The 20,811-nt window shown below is 41.3% G+C and overlaps 2 protein-coding genes across 2 annotated transcripts in view; one reads left to right on the forward strand and one right to left on the reverse strand.

Annotated features, from left to right (window-relative positions):
- Positions 1-20,811, forward strand: part of basp1 (brain abundant, membrane attached signal protein 1) — a 360,963-nt gene that overhangs the window by 227,675 nt on the left and 112,477 nt on the right. The window lies entirely within an intron of this gene.
- Positions 1-20,811, reverse strand: part of myo10 (myosin X) — a 123,161-nt gene that overhangs the window by 59,780 nt on the left and 42,570 nt on the right. The window contains exon 3 of the mRNA XM_084008800.1: positions 17,241-17,399. Within this exon, the coding sequence (XP_083864926.1) occupies positions 17,241-17,399 (159 nt within the window). The remainder of the gene's footprint in view (positions 1-17,240; positions 17,400-20,811) is intronic.

Below are 20,811 nucleotides of genomic sequence, written 5' to 3' on the forward strand. Positions count from 1 at the left end.
TGTAAGGTGGAGGATGGGTCCCACATTAACCAAGTAGTTTTGTCACAATTTTTGTTTTGTTTTAATTTTGTCATGTTAGCCAAACCATGATGATTTTTACTAAACCTTAATAGTTTTGTTACCTTAACCTCGGTTAGTTTCAGGTATAAGTAGTAAGTAAACTGCGACTGTTAGGTCCGGAAGAAAATAAGTTTCCCCCGAAACGTAACTGACAATGCAGTTTAGTTGCATGGGAACGTGATTTTGGAGGAGACAATGGCTGCTTTAGCAACCCCAAAAGCCACGCAATCCTTTTGCAAAATTGCAAGCGTTAAAACCAAAACATGTCAGGAATGGCTGACTTTAATTACTTTTAAATGTCATGGCACTGCTAGACAAAAATAAGGTGAATCATGCAGCTAAATGAAGACATTTCTGTTGTGAGAAAGTAGAGAAGTAGTAGGAGTTCATAAAAGGCAAAAAGTTATAGTGTCTGGAAAAAGTTAATGAAAAGTGTGTTTAGTGAGCAAAAACAGACACGGTCATAAAAGAAGACTGAATGAAATACCGACTGGATTAAAACTGAAAATCTGCATTTTATAGCACCAACAGTTTCCAAAAAGTCCTCTGATGAGAAGTGCAATTCATGAAGTGCAAGTCACCACTTGTCATTTAATAATCAGAGCTTCCTTTCATTGCTCAGGTGGAAGCGCAGATGGGCCAAAGGCTACACGTAATCCAATCTCTCTGACAAAAGCACAGGACATAAAAGCCTTGTGAAGCTCCACGGAAGGCAGACGACAGCAAACACGACAAGCATCCGAACACATGGCCTTTGTGATACACAAAATCTCCATCCCCGGTTCTTCTCGGCCCGTCAGGAAAGCTCGGCAACATTCAACACATTTGACCTTTTGCTTTTCTTTTCACCGCCTCCCCTCAAACTGCAGGTTTTTTCCAAACCAGTTTCATATTTCAAAGTTCAAAGCAAAACAAACTGCTGAAATAGAGGCTGTTGAAGCCAGAATACGTGTTGGCAGCAGCTTCGGTGCTGCGGTGCTGGCGACTAATGGATAAGTAGGCAGGCTGGAGGGAAAAAAGGCAGCACATCAGCATGTATCTGTGAGAGAATAACTGGATGTTTCTGCTGCTTCTCTCTAGGAGAACTCGTAAAAAGGTTAAACCAGTTTCACCTGGGTTCTCAGAGTCACTCAGGTTGTGCAGAAAAAGGTTACAGAAGTATTAAGCTGGCTTTCTTTAAACACCCACGTGAGCAAAAAAAAAGTGATGCTGTCAAAACTGATAAACGGTGGGTGGGGCAGTAAACAGGCTGGGAGAAGTTTCCATCTCTTGCACATGGTTCCATTCTAAGAAAACAAATCTCAAATTGGCTGTACCTTTAAAATAAAATCATATTAAACAAAAGAACAGAAACTTGGTTTCATCTGCACTGCAGCATGATATCCCCTGATCCACACTTTGGAAATGTTACAACTTAATATTTAGAATTTTGATTTACTGTTAAAAAAAACTATTTTTAACCTGTTAAAATGTTTGTGCATAAACCCCAAAACGATATACTCAAAATAAAAAGGTTCAACCCAGTCTCATGGCAAATCGCGAAAAAAGTTCAAAATTATTTATAACCGTCATAAAGCAAAAGTTATCTCAGTCTTTTTTTTTTAAACAAAGCTGCAAAATGGGAATTTCCACTTACTTTCAACTGAAGCAGGCTGTTCTCATTTACTGTTTAGAGTTTGCGAGTAATGCAAAATAAATTGAATATAACCCTTGAAACCATGAGCTGGGACATGCAGGGTCAGGTGACGTGGTATAAAGTATGAAAAAGTCTGCAAAGGGAGGAGGTTGGGAGGGTTAAACAAACACAGGACTTTCACCGAGGAAACTTTTGTTCGACTTTTGTGTGATACCAGAAGTCCTCTTTGACTTATTAAACATATTTTTGTTGCATAATTTATGTAACAATTTTTTTATGTAACATGTAGTTGTTAACTTATGTAACAACTACATGTTGTATCAAACATACTTAATATAACCCAAAACATGACCTTCTCCTAATCCTAACAAAGTAGTTGTGTTGCCTAAACGTTACCAAGTAATTAAAAAGTAGTTATTTTGACCCGATCTTTTTCCGAAACCCATCAGGTAGCTTTGTTTCTGGGGCTCTAGGATTTCTAGGCTTGCTTGTGTTGTTCTTGTATACAGTCTATGATTAGAAGCAGTGGGCAGCCAGCTACTATACAGTTGTCTGGGGATCGGTGCCTTGCTCAAGGGCCCCTCAGCCCAGAACTGGCACCTGTCCAGCTACCCCGCCCTCTAACTTGAGTCTTCACACCTAAACACTTAAGATTAGTTTCTTTCTATTTTTGCCTTTACTTGACAGAGGACAGCGTTGGTTTAGCACACGCGGCCTAATCACTTGACGACCAAGGTGCTCTTTCACACCTACAACCTTAAATACAGACAAATGTGACCTTTTCGGATCAGGTTTGCCTAAAGATGAGAACATTTTATCCGTGCTACTTGGAGCGAAAATGTCATTACAGCAGCGCACAGTGTTCCCACAAGCACACATTAGGCGGCCAGTGTCTGTTGCCTGGAGGAGATGATGAAATGCATTTAGAAGACAAAGAGACGGCGAGGGAAGGACATGTTGGTCTGCAGAGCGTCTCCGTCTCCATGTCTGCAGCAACGCGACTCTTATCCTCGTCACTGGGCCACCGGGACTCACTGACCGTAAAAACACAAGATACCTGAAAGCAAACGGGGCTGTCAGTCGTCCCTCAGTCAACATTTCAGCACCTACTATTAGTCCGGCGGAGGTGTATGTCTCACCTCTCTCTTCTCATTTGGTTGGTTTTAGTGAAGTCGATTTCTTTGCGTCACAGTAGTACACAGTAGCTATTTATTATAGTTTTATTACCCATACGTAAAAGTGCTTTTCAGGTTTATTATATTACAGTGGAGCTTCAAAGTGTGAGACTCTTGATAAAACAAGCAGATGAATTAAAAACAGAAGTCTCATTTTCCTCATCATAGAGGTCAATCAGAAAAGGTTTCCAAATACTGTTTAGTTTGGATGAAAATGGAGAAGAAAAAAAAAAAAAACCTCAATGGCTCTTTCCAATATAGTCTGCCATGCCGGAGGAGAAACCCTGTTCAGCGCTCTGAAGTGGAGAACTCAAATTACAGCCATAATAGCGACAATTAGGTTAATGGGCATGCCGATGTATAGGAGCATGACGAGAACAGCAGCAGTAAAATCACCCTGGCAATGCAACGTTTCAGGCTGTTGTACGAGAACCTGCGCTGGATGGAAATGCTTAAAAGGAAAGAGCCGACTGGTTGTATATTTTCCAGAGACCAACTGTTATTAAGCTCACTCAGCTTTTAAAATGATTAGCACAAGAAAACATCAAACATCCGCAGGTTACATCTGCAGACATATGCAAGTCATTAAATGCATGGGAAATGTTTACATGGAGCCCAAATATGAAGGTACTATGACACATACGTACTTCGGAGAAGTAGGGTCATTTTCTCATTGACTTCCATGCAATTGGACTTCTTTTTGCAGCCAGAGGAGTTGCCCCCTGATGGCCAGTAGAGGGAATGAAAGTTTAAGGCATTTCGGCATTGGCTTCACTTTTCAGAACTGGAGGTTGCTGCCTAATACACATGGATGCGTTTTATTTGTGTTTCCACGATGAAACACAATTCCATTATCATGGTTTTCGTGCTGATCGAAAACAAAGAAATGGACAATTGTGTCCCAATACACAAAATCAAAAGATTGCTTTTCGTGTATTTCACAGAATGCCAGGAGACTGGGTTGGATGCATGTGGGTTATTAGATGCATGGCAAATACTTACATTTTTCCTCAAATATGACATGCTACTTATGCTACAGCAGCAAATGAAGTTAGAAGAAGCAGCAGCGTTATCAGAGGTCGTACGACCAGCAGTCATGGATAGTGGTGGTGGTAACAGCATTGTGTAAAGTCATGCAGCCACAAAATAAAAGTTGAACAGACAAATCTTTGGCTTCACAGCGATTCGATTCGATTAACGATACAGTAGTTGGCGATTCGATTCAAGGACAATTTTTTTTGTGTAACGATTCGCTTCGATTCTGTAAACCACGATTCGATTCAGTAATTTGTAACCAAAATCCATGAAATAAACTGCAAATGCAATAATGCAAGGGAGACTATCTGTATTCTTCTGAAAGGTGAAAAAATAACATATTTATTCTATAAAAAAGTAAACCTGCATAATATTTTATGCTGAATACAAAAATGTAATTAAACATTGCTCAGTTATTTTGAACATTATTCAATAGACTACATGCTGCCAGGGGAGAGAGTGTCTTAAACGTATTAAAACATTAATCATAAGTAAGAATCACGATTAATCCGATTAAATGCATTTATATCGATTATTGGTGAAGCCAAAATGATTCATTCTATTTATTTATTTTAGCAGATCGATTTAGTAGAATCTATTGGACTGCCAATCGATTCATCGATTAATCGAATGAATCGTTACACCTCTAGTACTTTTACCATTTACATCTCCTGTGAAAACTTGTATGTATTGTGTATCTGCTTATTCCTATTCAGAGTCAAAGGAGTGTTTGTATGCGAGTACTTTCTATATTTTTTCTCATCGTGAACAATTCCCCTGAAATGACCAACAATGTGTTTGTCCGTCGTTCTGTACTTTCTCTCCTCTCAGCTGCCCATTACTGCCATGAGTACTAACAACTGGGCCACTGTATTTGTTCTCAAATGGTACTCAAACAGGAGGAGAGAGGAGGCCTACAGAACACCACATGTTACAAATAGAGTTAAGGGAAAAAAACCCGACCTCTTCAGATCCAACCTGATAGTTTACATGTTGAGCTTTCCCTCCCTGTGTTACATCCTGACTAAACATCCTGTTTGATATATCAAATTACAGAAGCAGTACATTCCTCAATGTGGCATTTTAAACATTAAGCCTTATAATCTGCTTGTGCCAATACATAGGAGCACTGACAAAATATCCATAATGCTTTAACAATAACATATTATAAAGCATTTAATAAGGACCTGTAAGGTCAAGTATTTTAATGCAATTACTCACTGTTTGTTTTGTTGCTGTTGCAAAGACCATAGTGTATTATAACTCCCACAGCTGTAATACATTATAATATTTTTTAAAGCAAACAATTATAGAAGGATTACATTTTTTTGCATCACAAAAAATGTACTTAAAAACAAACACAAGCTAGGATAATGTAAAAAATGAAATAAAATAAATAATACAAAATAAGACTAAGAATACGAAAATAATAATATAATAAAACATTAAAATATTTAAATAACAACTAAAATATCTACAAACATACAAATACACTATGATATTTGCAAATAATAAATGTGAGTGACCAGATTATAATGCATGAAAGTAAGTTTATAATGGATTATATGGGCGTCATAGAAAGTGAAAGGTCTCTAACACCTGCCCTCATTATAGTCTCCTGCACTAATCTCCATTCACCATGTAAACGCCCTACTGACTGACTGACCTACATTCAGCCTGGATGCAAATACATTTGAATGGCAGTTGACGTGACAGTATTTACATGACAAATACTGGCTCCGGACTATCCTGCCTAAGCAAATTAGCCAGAGAAAAAATGGAGGGGAAGTTGTGAGAGTACAGTGGATCATAAATCACGATGCTGGTTATCTCTCAGACAGAGCAGAGTGTAAACACAGCGCTCCCTGCTCAGGTGAAGGAGCCAGTTTATGGGTATGAAAGCAGAAATGTCAGTCTTCTGCCGGGAATGTAAACGGTTTACAGTCTCGCCGCAGAAACGTCTTTGCAAGCGATTATATAGTGTCACGTAATGTTTGGGATTTTTACTTGAAGTCTCATTTATAATATCTGGGGAAAGTCGACTGTAAAACACGCTATGGCTCAAGACTTTTACACCTTGCAGCAGCTGTCTTAATCTACACTTAATTTGGTGTCCAACTTTTAAACAGCCACCACATGTAAATATGCTGTTGAAGTCTTTGTTTTTTGTTCCCACTGAGTTTCATTTACTTGCTCATTTGAATATTTCTCAAATTTAAAACAGAGCTTGTAACATGTCCACAATAGTCAAATAAAGTGAAATACTATATATGCAAAAGAAACATGCATTCATAAGGCCTGCTAACCTGAACCCTCTTGGCGGGAAAAACATTATCAGACAAAATCAAGTTCTTTGAACAACAGGTGAGCTTTTGGTAAATTTGCGTCTCCCCTTAACTCGATGAGTTATAACCATTTGGTTTCAATTAGATCCCCCTGTTGGTCCGTCCTGGTAACAGTTTCCACGGCAGCACCCTGGCTGAGAGCTAATTGGCTGTACATTTCATCAGGCACCCTGCTATTGGCTGATGTGATTAACCGCAGTCCCCCCCGTCCTCCATGTGTGGTGTCAAATACTCCACAGAGTCATACCACAGAGGTGACGCAAGAAACGTGATATCCACATTCACATTGTTTGTTTGAGGTATTCAACCGACAACCAGTTTTACATGATTCCAGCTGTGTGATGGCTGGTACTGATATTTTGGCCTTAACAACGTTCAGTGTGTAGCATTTAGGGGGATCCATTGGCAGAAATAAAATACAATATTAATAACCATGTTTTCTGTAGTATAAAATCACTTGTTATGGTTGTGTTTTTGCCTTAGAATCAGCCGTTTATTTCTAGATTGATTCAGATCCAGTAAGGTTGCTGCTTGAGGTGTCGCACTGACACTTGTGTTCGGCAAATCCACCCCCCAGTCAAATATGGTCACTGGTTCACTGCTTGCAAAAAAATTTACAACGATGACGGCCAAAATCCAAGATGGAGCCGGTCATGCTCCACAAACCAATGGGTGATGTCACCATTTAGAATAACAATTAGGCATAATAAGAAAGCATGTGTATCAAGGCAACTGTCCAATGACCCCAAATTTTCATTTCACATTCTTGTGAAAATTTTGTTTTTTTCGCTACACTGCTTCTGTGGTACAATCGCACTTACTTCAAACAGACACTGTGCCAGAAGTAGCATGTTTGGTAACACTATGATCCTTTGGAACATACAGAGCATATAGGAGTGAATGATGCCAAAGGAGTTGTAAAATCCATAAAACACAATATTCCACCGTAAAAATTCATAATTGGGTGAGTTCAATTTAGAGTAGACTACTAACTTTTACTCAAAACATCTATATGTATTCAGTCTCTTGGTTATTTGTTGAACGTAACATATATGAAGTCAAAAAGTAAAGTGAAACTCAATATATAATTCTTTATGAATTGAGTATCACTTGACACCATATAAGTTATGTTCAGCAGATAAGAACTGACCTACAGTAAAGGGCTCTAGGAGATCTAGCAGTAAGTGAAGCTAGAGAGATGTTGTGTTTACAGAAAGTCGTCAGTCAGTGCTGATGGTGGAACTGTAGAACACAGGGAGGCATGCAGGCAGTCGGACCTGTCCAAAAAAATAAGATCACTCAGAGACAGAGCCAGATAAATGAGTTGAGAGGGAAATGAAGACCAAATGGAGAAAAAAACCTGGAGGATCAGAGCCAAAAACCCTCTGCAACCTGCCTGACTGACGGCAGGAAATGTATAGAGTGGGGTGAGGAGGTTGACATGGAGCTATCACTGAGTTGCGGTGTCACCAAAACAAATTCCTGCATTAGTTCAGCATTGGTTCAGTATTCAATCATTTAGTGTTTTTATGCATTAGACTTGAAGTAAGGAATCAAGTTTGTGAAAGTCAGCTTGTTGACAGATCACTGCCCATATCTCTGATTTATTTTTTTAGCAAATAAAAGGAAATTCAAATTCAAGTTTAATAATCACATTTAAAAACCTGAGTTGGGCCAATTTCTGGTTTCACTGGTCCGGTTTGGTGAACTGAGCTAAACCGGTTTGATTTATGCAAACGTTATTTATAAATGGTGCAATTTCAGCATATTTTTGACTCTTCTTTCCGTGATTACGGCGGAATCTTCTGTGTAAAAAAGCCTAATGTTTCACTCGGGAGATGCTGCTGCGGCAAGTGCGTCGCCTAGTGGTAAAGGTTGGTATACCTGTTGGTTTGAAAATTTTGAAACCGACCCAAGCCTAAATGATGGAGCCTCATTTAAAAAGTGCAACCTCCTGGTCTGAAAAGTGAAGCCAATACGTAGAAGCGGTTTACGCCTGTGTTCTTTCAAATGACCAACAGGGAGTGACTCTGGTTGGCTACAACAGAGTTGTCCGGTCGGGGTCTTGTCCGTGTTTTCATCTTACAACTGTAATCCTTTCACAGTATGTTTCATTTTGGTATCTAAAAATGTATAATTCAGCATTCAGTTGTACTCCACCCTCTAGTGTCACTTCTGGTTGCATAAAACCAACATGCTGCCAAAAACACCAAAATGCTCAACTCAAGGCTTCAAAACTATAGTCCACAAACAAATAACAGACATCACCATGACTACGTCCTCTTCACATATAAAGACATTGGTAGAAACAAATAATCTTCTCAGTGGTGGCCATGTCTGTGGAACAGTTAATGGTGTTATTATGTTAACCTTGCAATAACAGTGTTTTGAAAACCCACTAAAAAAGACTCCTTTCCCATTGCCACTAGATGGGTTTGCCCTTCTTTTTTTTCCTGGTGTGTCGCATTAGCATCTTGGTAGAGAGGTAAAATTACTTTTGTGTGACTGGAGTCTGGTGGCTCCAACACATATCACATAGCATTGCGTCGGAAAAGCGCCAGCAATGATCATGTCCACCTGGGTGTTATGTTTATATCACTGCTGATCGGAGCTGGAGCCGATACATTCCTGACAGCTGCAGAGTCATTTGTCCCGGTAATAAATGCTGATTGTAACCTTTCCCATTGAAGTCAAACGCCAGATGTTAGTGGGTTTCTACAGCGACCTGCAGGTCCAACACACAGCCTAATGATCATAGCTGTAAAACTGTAAAACTCACAGATCTTGCAACCAAAATGTAACGATCTGAACCAAAAACCATATGTCCACGAGATTCCAGACAAATCTGTTTTTATGTTAGCAACATCATTTAACAAATAACAGATGGGTGATTAGCCTCTCCCAAATTTGACCGTAATTAGCAAACCAAAAATGTTAAAAATGGTGGTAGACAATTAACATAAAACCACACACATTTTACCAATGTAGTCATTTCTGCACACATTTTATTTCAAATAAATTTCAAACAAAATGAACATCTAAATGAAACCAAAGGAACAGTATCTAACTTGTCTAATTCTTCTCTCACAGGAAGTGATGGATACACAGCGGAAAGGAAATGACATCAGGAGGGTTTTTGGTGAAGCGTGAAGCTCTGTTGGCTGGGAGGCCATTTCCCCACATCTGACAGCAATCAGGGCTCGGAGCTGGACGGCAGCTTTGGCTAAAATCTCTGAAATGTAAATGTACCTCACACACGTTCTGCTTTCAATAAGGAGTAAAGTGGGTTTGTGTTTCAGTGTGTCTATAGGAATGTGTGTGTTGTTGTTAATGTACAGGTCTACTGACTGCAGTGACATGCAATCTCACTGAATGACTGCTGAAGTTAAAGAAAATTTGGATGTGAATTTTGGGCAAAACCTGAGCAGGATTTTACAACATCAAACAATGTATCACTGTTATCTGCCTGGAAATCCACGCTGGGCATTTTGACAAAAGAAAAGGACTGACGGATGGTCGTGTATGTTAGACTTCTCGGTTGAGTCGGAAGTCTATGAAAGTGGAGCAGCTGCTGCCTGTCTCAGTGTGTCAGTGGGCCGCCAGCAGACACTGTGACTTATTCAAACAAGCCCAGCGAGTCACAAGACCGATTCTGCTCTCGGCTGACACTGACCGAGTTGGCAAAGTTTCTGATCACAGCTGGAAAGTCGAAGAACACTGTGTTGGTGTGATCGTGTAGTTTGTCCGACAAGACCTCATGTGTCCCTTAACAACTGTCCCACAATTACTCATATCACACCTCTTTAGTTACTCTTTGGTATAAAGGCCTCAGTATGGAGGCTGCATGTTTAAAGCAGGACTATAGTCAGTCTGAACACAGCTTTTGCATGGACTGCACCAACAGGGATTCATTTTATCTGAGTTTAGTTCAATCAGAGTTTACAGGGCCTGAGCACGGTCACCTCTTCTTCCTATATGTCATCACGTTGTAATACCGCTTACACCACGAGTCTGAAGCATGCCCAAGTCCGACCCAGAATCCATCTGTGTCTTCACAGTCATCAACAGTATTTTCAGTTGTTTTGATTGCGGGAGGAGATCTGAGTTGTTTGTGCATGAGCACCTGTACCGTGCCGCAGCACACATATTCCAACCGTGCCAGGGCCAAGGAAGTGTACTGTGTTTGAGCATGGTACGGAGCACTCAAACTAGACGAACAAACCGGATTTTGGGGGTTAAACATGTTTGTGCATGGTACGGAATGCCTATTTAGAGTTTAATCAATAAAATGCATTCTTACTGTCTGAGTCTGACCATTAACTTTCTTCCAGGATCTTGATTATTTTGCTCAAACCATTTTAAAAGATAAACTTCCTCAAACAGCGAAAGGAGTGAGGCCGAGGACTAGTGAGCATCAGAGCCACTATCCAGGATGAAACAGAGGTACATCAGGAAGATGGCCCCAACTGATGACCTTCTAAGTGAATATCTCAGACAACAGAAACTTGATGATGAGGAGGTGGAAGAGGGGGGACCATCATGCAAGGTTAAGCCCCTGCACGGCATGTACCGTGACAAATAGAAGAAGTAGCTGATATGGAGAAACCATACCAGTGGCTACAAAAGTGCAGAGTGGCACTAATCATGGCGGCACAAGATTAGGCACTGAGCACAAGGTCAGGTGCAGGCCGGGGTCTACTACACCAGACATGAGCCCAGGTGCAGGACAGGGTCTACCCCACCAGACAGGAACCCAGGTGCAATCTGGGGTCTACCCCACCAGACAGGACCCCAGGTGCAGGCCAGGGTCCACCACACCAGACAGGACCCCAGGTACAAGCCTGGGTCCACCCAACCAGACAGAACTCCAGGTGCAGGCCAGGGTCTAACTCACCAGACAGGACATCAGGTGCAGGCCGGGGTCTACCACACCAGGCAAGAGCCCAGGTGCAAGCTGGCATTTACCACCCCAGACAGGAGCCCAGTAGCAGGCCGGGGTCTACTTTACCAGACAGGACCCCAGGTGCAGGCGGTGCAAAGATGCCCCTGAGACAGTCCAGAACATAACTGCAGGGTGGAAGATGCAGGAAGGTAAGATGTACATGAAACACCACAACCAAGTGTACAGGAACATCTGTGGGCTAGAAGTCCCCAGGTCAAAATGGAAGACACCTCCAAAGCTGGTTGAGAATGACCAAGCTAAGATTATGTAGGACTTCCAGATCAAGACTGATAAACTGGTGATGGCTTACCAAAGGGACATGGTGGTGGTGGACGAACAACAGGAGACAGCATCATCAGGAAGAAGGAACATGAGAAACTGGACAAATACGAAGAAAGAGGAGCTAGAAAAGATGTGGAGAGATGTGGAGGCGTCAGTGTTCGGGGCTATAAACCACGAACTGGGACAGTAGCTACAGGATCAACATCAGAGATCTCTGTCCAGAAGAGCACAGTCCTAAGAACAGCTAAGATACCAAAGAACCATCAGGCTCCCAGGCCTCTGGTAGAGGACCCGAGCTTGAAGGAGGAAACACAAGACCGCCCATGGGGCGAGTGGGGAATTAAAAAAAATATATAGGTATGTATGTATGAGTGTGTGTGTATAGACATGAGGGGGAGTTGAGAGGAAAATATTGATGGGGGGCAGAAGAAAGATGAACAGTGTGTGTTAGAAAAATGAGAGAATGTCTGTATGAGAGAGGGACAGTATCGGGGTACAGAGCATGTCAGAGATTCCTGAGCGAGACTGTGTGTGTGTGTGTGTGTGTGTGTGTGTGTGTGTGTGTGTGTGTGTGTGTGTGTGCAGCTGTTGTGATTGTAACCAGCTGTGCTGTCGACTGGTGGCCTCACTCGTCTCCCCTGCAGATTCCATTGGAATGCTAATGCTAAAGCAAAGCAGCAGTGAGGCTAGCTAGCTTCACAGTCTAGCTAAAAGTAAAATATCTTCCCAGCAGATCAACCAGAATTTGATTTGATTAGCGTTGAAATGATAAGCACCGGGCCTTCTCTGTATGGTGCCAAAGTCTTTGATTGATTGATGGATGTCATGATATCACTGGATGAAATCGGTTGGTGTTTTGTTTTGCAGGCAGGGGTGGTCCGGGTGGTGGATGGTCTTCATCCCAAGAGACTGCTGTACATGGCCCATGTATACCAAGTTACCTAAACATAACCAAGTAGTTTTGTTGGATTTTTTAAAATGTTTTTTTTAGTTTTGCTTCGTACGCTAACTATGCGTTTCAAACTGCGACTGTTCGGTCCGGGTTCTCTGGAAATGTAATGAGTCCTGGGAACAGAATGTTGTAGGAGACAGGGTTGTGTCCAAAATTATATCTTAAACAACGTATGCCTTTTCACAAGTTACCTTTACCCTTCATTCTACAAAACATACGCTGAAACGTCCTATCTCGTCCTTCATCTCCATACTTGTAGATGCTGGAAGGTACCAGGAGAAGTCAACTAACTGCCTTAAGTAATAAAGAAAATGAGACATATAAAATGGTTCTCCAACCAGACATAACGCCCTGTAAACAGACTCGCCTGACTAAACCTTCAGCACTTAACGGTAATTCTAATCGTAAAATAAGCTACAACTTATTTGATCACAGACATTTTGATCAGCTTACAACAAAGGCAGCAAGAACCCAAACCCTGTGTTGTGTCCTGAGACCACGTCATCTTTTAAACACACTTCAACATGAGAGCTGATCAGAGAGAAAGAAGGGATTTTGATTGGTGGTTAAACTCATTAATTCTCTCAGAAGTCAGCAGGGGTGCATTCAGGAATTTTTGGGGGGCCCCTGACAGGTTATGACACCGGGCCCCTCGCTCTGATGCATTTCATTTCATGCATTAGCCCGTCCGTCACCTCACCTTTCTCTGCCCTTTTATTCCCCGCAGGGACTTTTCTGGGAACCCGAGAACCATTTTAGGAGGTCTGGAGCTTTACCTGTGGTTCGCCCACAGAGTTCCTGTGACGGAGAAATATAAACTCCATACGTACTCCATACCTCCCACACACCTTCTTGTAACGAGCAAATGGTATGCACAGATTTCTCTTTTTATGAATCACACAACCAAACTGTCCTAAAAAAACTTGCCTATGTCCCTTGGATATATTTAAAAGGTAGGTGGACAGGAGGCTACGACCCCCCTGGACGAAATGCGCAAGAAATCACAAAGGGGTTTCCATTTTCCTCAGTCAGTAACATTGTAATGAAAGATGTGACTTTGAAGCATTATAAGCCTGTCTGCTTTCCATAGCTGTACTAAACTAATCGGGAAGTCCTCAAGAGCTGAAACAACTGCAATTGGTTACTTACCTGAGACCAGTTGAGCCACCATTTGAAATATAACCTGTATCAAAGACTGTTGATGGCTGTCTGGCTTGAAGCCCTTTCCCTTCGGGTCCCTTCCATTCGGGCCTTTCCCTTCCCTTCCACCCACTTCACCAAAACCTCCCATCTAATTTTCCCTTTTTGCAGCTTCTGGAGCAAAGGCAGAAAAAAAGCCCAGTCAGAGTGGAGATCAGGCGGCTGTGATGAATTGATTGGATAATTTCAACCATACGGGAGCATTCAGATGTGATTAAAGTAACGAGATGGCATTTGTCAAAGGTTACTGTGGATAATGCGTGCAGAGAGCACAAGGATGCCTTTGTCGCCAGCTTGTTTTGCTGGAGAAATCGCAGGGTCAGGTTTGTTCATTAGCCCAAAACGAGACAGTAATGGTTGAGAGCCATTTGTCCTATTATGTTCCTTTGTTACTGTAGACTTTCGTAGGTTGCTTTGCTTTGACTGGGGTCAGCGGAAACAGAGCAGCTTTGTTTGCATATCGGCTCACGCCGTGAAGCAGGACAGCGTGGAATATATTACTTTGCTAGCACAGACTCGGAACATTACTGCCACTGCTATTGCTGCTGCTAATACGTTGCATCATTGAGTTGTGATACACACAACAAACACCCCCAAAGAAAGCAGAACCTAACCAAACATTTAGCAAATCAGAAAACATGGACAAAATACATAATAATCTGGAGGATTTGTTGTGATCTTCTGCCATTTAGTCCAATTGCTTCCTGAACCATCATCCTAACAACATATTTTACAAGGAATACAGACTGGGGCTCCTGGATGTTGAGAAATAACTGAGAAACAACCATCGTCTTTTTTTTGGAACCAGAGGAGTCACCCCCTGATGGCCAGAAGAGAGAATGCAGACACTTCATCGTTGGCTGTGGAGCAAAAGTTAAATTTATCATATGGACAAACAGAGCGCAACTACAGCAGAGGGAACAAATATGACCATATGATCCCATATAGCAGAGAGATAAACAGCATTTTCAGATTCACTGTGGTTTTGCTCCAATGCTAACATGCTCTTAACTGTCCACTCTCACAGCTTGGACAACGTGGCCGCTATCAGATTGGAGCCAGAACCCTCTGGCTCCTGCCAAAACTCCCAGCGAGGCCACCAGCAGCAGCCTCTAAAACGAGCGTCAAAGGGAACAAACCCAGACTCGAATCATCCTCCCTCTCACTTGGCAATCTGTCACTCTTGGCTGCCAAACAAGGAGCTCCGCTAAGTGCTGTCCAGGTTTAACAAGCTGGAACCAAAAAGGGCTGAAAATCTTTCTACGGTGTTCAGGTTTTATCACATCTGTGCTTTTCATCACCTGGTCAACACTGTTGTCTTGGAAACAAGCCGTGTTTCAAGGATACTTTAAACCTCCCAAAAAAACACGGTGGAGCGATGAAAGCTCATTCACATTTTTTATTTGTTCTCTCTGATTAGAATCAATTTACTTCACGAGAACAGAACTAAGCTGAAGTTGTTATATTTGCAGTCACCGTACAATAATCATCAACCCTTTCTGCACCTACGTCCCTTCACACACCTGGAAACATTTCACAAATCAACCACCTGCACAAATATTCAGTTTCTTCTGTGTTATTAAAGCCAATTCTTTAAGAAATATGCATTTGCTTGGAAAAATAGGGAAACCAGCACAAAATGATCCAAGCAAAACAATTCATTATTAAATGTTATATTAAATAATATGCAGTGACTATAGAATACATTATGAATATCAGCTAAATGTGACATAAACTTTAGTATTTCTGAGGTGGCAACAAGTTTTTTTTGAGAGAAACGCTACACCCCATGTTGCAAAGAATAGCAGCATCTAAAATGACTATTGGAATAGTTCCTGGCTTAACCACAAGAGCTCAACATAGAGACCTGACGCAGCAGAAAGAAGCTGACTTTTATTTCATTTTTATGTGGACAGACAAACTATTGCTTTTTTTAGTATGTTTTACTCGGGGAGAGAGGAGCATTGGAGAAGCTTAAAACCCACTTGAAAGTGGCAAAAGCTAGGCCTGAAAGCTCATCTTTTAACAGGACTTGCAGACAGAAAATTATCTAATTTTGATTTTTTTTTAAATATTCTCCTTAGCGGGCTGCACGGTGGTGTAGTGGGTAGCTCTGTCGCCTCACAGCGAGAGGGTCCTGGGTTCAATTCCCAGGTCGGGTATGGGTTATATTCAGTTTGCATGTTCTCCCCGTGTAAGCGTGGGTTCTCTCCGGGTTCTCCGGCTTCCTCCCACAGTCCAAAGACATGCAGGATGGGGATAGGTTCATTGATGACTCTAAATTGCCCGTAGGTGAGAGTGAATGGTTGTCTGTCTCTACATGTCAGCCCTGTGATAGACTGGCGTCCTGTCCAGGGTGTACCCTGCCTTCGCCCAATGACAGCTGGGATCGGCTCCAGCCCCCCCACGACCCTGAATACAGGATAAGCGGTAGACGATGGATGGATGGAATCTCCTTAGTGTTTCTAAAAATGACATGAATGTCAGATGGGTTTAGATTTAAAAAAACCTGCTGTCTGTACATGTGTCTCCTGTACGTTACTCAACACAGTAACACATACCAATCCCGTTCACACGTGTGTTTCACACAGCGAACCTCAAGTCAAACCTTCCCTTTAATAAATCCGAGACAGAAAGGGAAACCTTTTTTCAACACAGTGAACATCATCAACAACGACGTGCAGCTTTGTGACCGAGCCATCACCTTCTCTTATCTGCCTGCGTCTCGACGGTTATCTCTGCCGTTGTGTAATGACGGAGCAACTTTATCGTTCATTGGAGATTCCTGCGTAGAAGGAGGCAGTGAACCTTGACAGCATGAACGCTGATACTGCAGATAGAGGCCAGTTTGTTTTGGGGTTTTGGTTTCTTCATACCCACATTTCCCCCTCACAAGCTGAGGAGGCTGTTTTCTCGCCATTTTTCAGCTTTCTTTTCATCTCGACCACAAGGATTTGTTGCACAATCAGATGTGTTGTGGTTGATTGATCTGGCTGAGTTTGACATTCAAGTAAAGTGAATGACATTGCTTTTAATAGTGGAAGATGAGCTAATAAGCTGCGAGTAGTTTTGTATTTTTTCAAAAAAAAAAAATGTTTTTCAATAAATCAAATTTTTATTTGTGATTTTCTCTGGCTCTCTGTAAAAAAAAAGTAATCGCTAATTTTGAACATTTTAAATTTAGATAAAAAATCTGCATCATAATTTTCATCAATATCTATACACCTCATATATACTGTATCTTTACATCTAGATGCTTTGATCTGTTTTAGGCATTTGGTACTGGCTTTGTCTAGACGTGGATACTGGATCTTACCATTTTTATCTTATTATTATCTATTTTCTTTAGTCTAGTAAATGTAAATAAAATGAACATTATTTTTTCCCACTATGAGCTGTGGCTCATTATCTTTCTCTTTCCAAATCAGCTAAATTACAATTACTCTCGTGCTGCACATGGGGCCACCAAGTGTTCCGCAGGTTCAACCAGAACCAGAGGACAGAATCAAACATTTTGGGCCAAAAGGTGAAAGTCAGCCTCTTTAAAAACAATTCAATGTTCAAGTGTCACTGTTGAAGAATCAGAGTGTGGCTTCGCTTGTAGGGAACTTACATAGATGTGTCTCTGCTGGTAGCGCAGGAAGAGGTTGTGCATGATGGCGCCATCGTGAAGGTCCTCGAGAGCCGACATGTCCTCCACCCCTCTGATGCTGCTGTGGTGCATGGGCTGCACCTTCTGTCTGGTGAGTGCATTCTGCTTGTAGGTGTACACCTGGATCACAAAATAGAAACACGTGGAGTCAGTTGTCTTAAAAAACTACAGAAATGCGTAAAAACTGATAAGAGCACATGATGACAAAGAGAGGATGAAATGGTTCTTTACAGGCGACATTATTTTTTGAGTTGCTTTACTTAAAGGGGATCTGTCGGGAAAAACTCACTGCTTCAGTGCTAGTTTACATACGTTTGCCGACAAACCACAGACTGTATATAAGAAGTGGACGTGGTCATTATGACATCACCCACTGGTATTTGGATTATGGTTTGGAAGCCTCTAGTTTGGCATTTTGGCCATCGCCATCTTGGATTTTTTGCAACAGCAGCAACCTTACTGGATCTAGATCCATCTGGATTCTGGTGTGGAGCTGATAACACAGTTAGCTTCTTATACAATGTCAACTTTAAAGCTAAGTGTTAAAGTCATCTTGCCACTGATAGGGTGTGGTACTTTGAATGAGGAAACATGTCAAACATTGACTCAATAAATACATCCATCTATTAAAACTGCATAGACACCCAGGATCTTTATATGTTGGTATTTTGCTATTTGGTATTTTTTGAATCTTGCAATTGAGACCATAAACTCATGCACACAATGTTTTGAGGTCAAGTTAGAAGTAGGGTCATTTTTTCATTTATTCCATGCAGATCTAATTGGATCCAGACTTCCGATCAGACTTCTTTTTGCAACCAGATGAGTCGCCCCCTGATGGACAGTTGAAAGGATGCAGGTTTAAGACACATACGATTGTGTCTACGGTTGAGCCTGCTCCCAACAAGCCAATCACATTTAGCTCTTTAGTGTGTGTGTGTGTGTGTGTGTGTGTGTGTGTTTTGCATTAAAGTATATTAATGTATTCCAATAGAAACCTAGAATACAAGTATGAAAAATGAGCAAAACATGTATCCTTTACAATCAACTTTGACCTTACTTTTTTGTCCAATAACAAAATCCCAGTTTTCCCCAGTTCACGGGTGACACATTTCTCAAAGGAAAACATTCAGTTCTGTTTCCTCACATGTTTTGGTGAGACTTCCTCTTTAAATCTGGTCCATGTATTCACTCCATGCTGTCTGTTCTCCACCAGAAATTTGTTCATGATCGAGTCAGCTGGTCCACAACAGATAAAGGCAGGGTTTCATAAATGTGAGAAAAAAAAATGCCACTACCAGATTAGGCAGATCGACCCCAGTCACTTCACTGACCCTCTTATCTGGGATGAACTATGAGTACAGATCACAAACGGTGCAACCGTTTGCAAAACATATTTCTGTGTTGCAGTAATAATGATGCATGATAGAAAACAGCTGGGAAAAGAACCCGAACCAAGGCAGAAAACATTATGCAAAAGGAAGTAGGGCTTTCTATGTTGATGTTTTTCTTAAAAATGACCAGATACATTGAATATTAAAAATAATTAGAACCAGATCATACTGATTTTGCAAGCAGATCAGAAGCCTGAGGAGAAGTTCCGGCTTCCTCAGAGAAGGAGGAGGAGGAGGAGGCCGTGATTTACTGCCAGGTGTGAAACTTTGGCAGGAATCGTAAAGTCAGGTACCTGATCCGTTGACGCTAACAGCTTCTCTCTGTTGGTCAAACAGTTTAACCGTATGATTTACAGCAGCACACGTCCTGACTGACAGATGTTATCTAATGTTACTGGAGGTGTGGGAAGCGTGGCGGTCAGAGAGACACTCTGTTAAACATGCAAGCCAGGGACCATAGCTCAATATTAGGGGTACATATTTTCAAAAAAGGGTCAAAATTCCCATCGGTGAAAATAAATCAGTGGTTTAAATGTAAAACCGAGCGACGGAAGGAGGAGGTGAGATAAAGCAGAAGAGGAACCCAAATCTTCAATATAAAGCAAGCAGTATCACAGCATCCTCAAACTGACTAAAGAAAACACGTATCAGCAGTAATATGCTCTGTCATAAGAAAAATGCCTGTTAAACTGCTTTAGATCACATCTTCCGGTCATATTGTGACCATTTATTCACATCTTTATATCTAAATCCAATTTCCTTTTCTTCCTGGAAAACCAAATATGATGCATGGAAACATCAGCCAGTCCCAACCAATTTCAACCAATAATATCTTGACATCAATCCATCAATCAATCTAGAGCTATAGAGAAGGTCACATCAAATTCACTATCTTTTCATATGACATCTTATAAAAGGTAATTTTGTTATCTTTTTTGCGTTTTTTTTTTTTTTTTACGAATTTTCAGCGACGAGTCCACCTGAATCAGGTCAAACAAGGAGATCGCGATCCCAGTGAAACTATTCAAGACATCTACTATATATTCTAGTAATAATAATAGTGTAGTCTTAATAATAGTATAATCTTCAGACAAACGTATGGGGAGTAAGAAGTACAACGTTCCCACTGAAATAGGTTGTAGGAAAGTACACGTCTGAACACAGTAAGTAAAAGTGAAAGTACCATTCTTGTTGAGTCATGATTCATGTCACCTTCAACCGACGTGACATGCGGCAGGCTGAGGGGGACATGACCCAAACCGAGTCAGGAGCTGGATGAGCGTTTCAGCAGACGGCTGCTTATCATGTGTGTCTGAGGACAAGGCTGAACATGTGTGTCCCACAATGACGAGTCACAACCAGCGATAACGGATTCAAAGAGCACTCCGACCTTGAATGCATGTTACGTCTCCAGTAATTGTTTAGCATGTTTTAGCCTTCAAGCTTCTGTCCAGACTGAGGTTACAAGTAGGAGGTCAAAACATTTAACACAAGTCTCAACTTTAACATCAAGAGTTTATCTTCAGAAACGTTACAAAAGCGTCCTCAATCAGCTGGAGACATGAACAGTGCTGTTAGGGGTTTTCTGATATTTATTATTCAGTGGCCAGATTCCACATTAATCAAGCCCTCCCGATTTTAGTACTATATAATAAATTATAATATTAGATTATTAGATTATTAGATCTTATTAGATTAGTTCTACAGATACAGGTGGCTTTGGAAAAAGTTATCTAAAAGTTATTATTACTTTTTTATGCTATTAGCTTTATTACATTTCCACATCCATATGGACTCTTATTAGTAGTTAAAGGGTATTTTTCAACTCTGCCCCTATTTTCCCATGTTTTTGTGGGTGACTTTTTCATGAACTGCTGAGACTCAAGATACAGAAACAATGAGGGGAACACAGGATGGTCTCTTAGTAACACCAGCTCAACATTAGACAACTATTTGAGACCACGGGGCAGTCCGGTCCTGAAAGGGAGGTTAATTAAGACAAGACCTCAGATTATCAGCACTCAGCATGGGGGGTCAGCTGCCTGCAGGAGAACGCATAGAAATCACTTATCGGGGAGGGTCAAAATAATGATCTGTTACTGTGGCATCACAGCGGTTCAACAGAAGGAGATGACATC

This window comes from Eutrigla gurnardus (genome assembly GCF_963514095.1).
Source record: "Eutrigla gurnardus genome assembly, chromosome: 4".
NCBI classification, from domain to species: domain Eukaryota; kingdom Metazoa; phylum Chordata; class Actinopteri; order Perciformes; family Triglidae; genus Eutrigla; species Eutrigla gurnardus.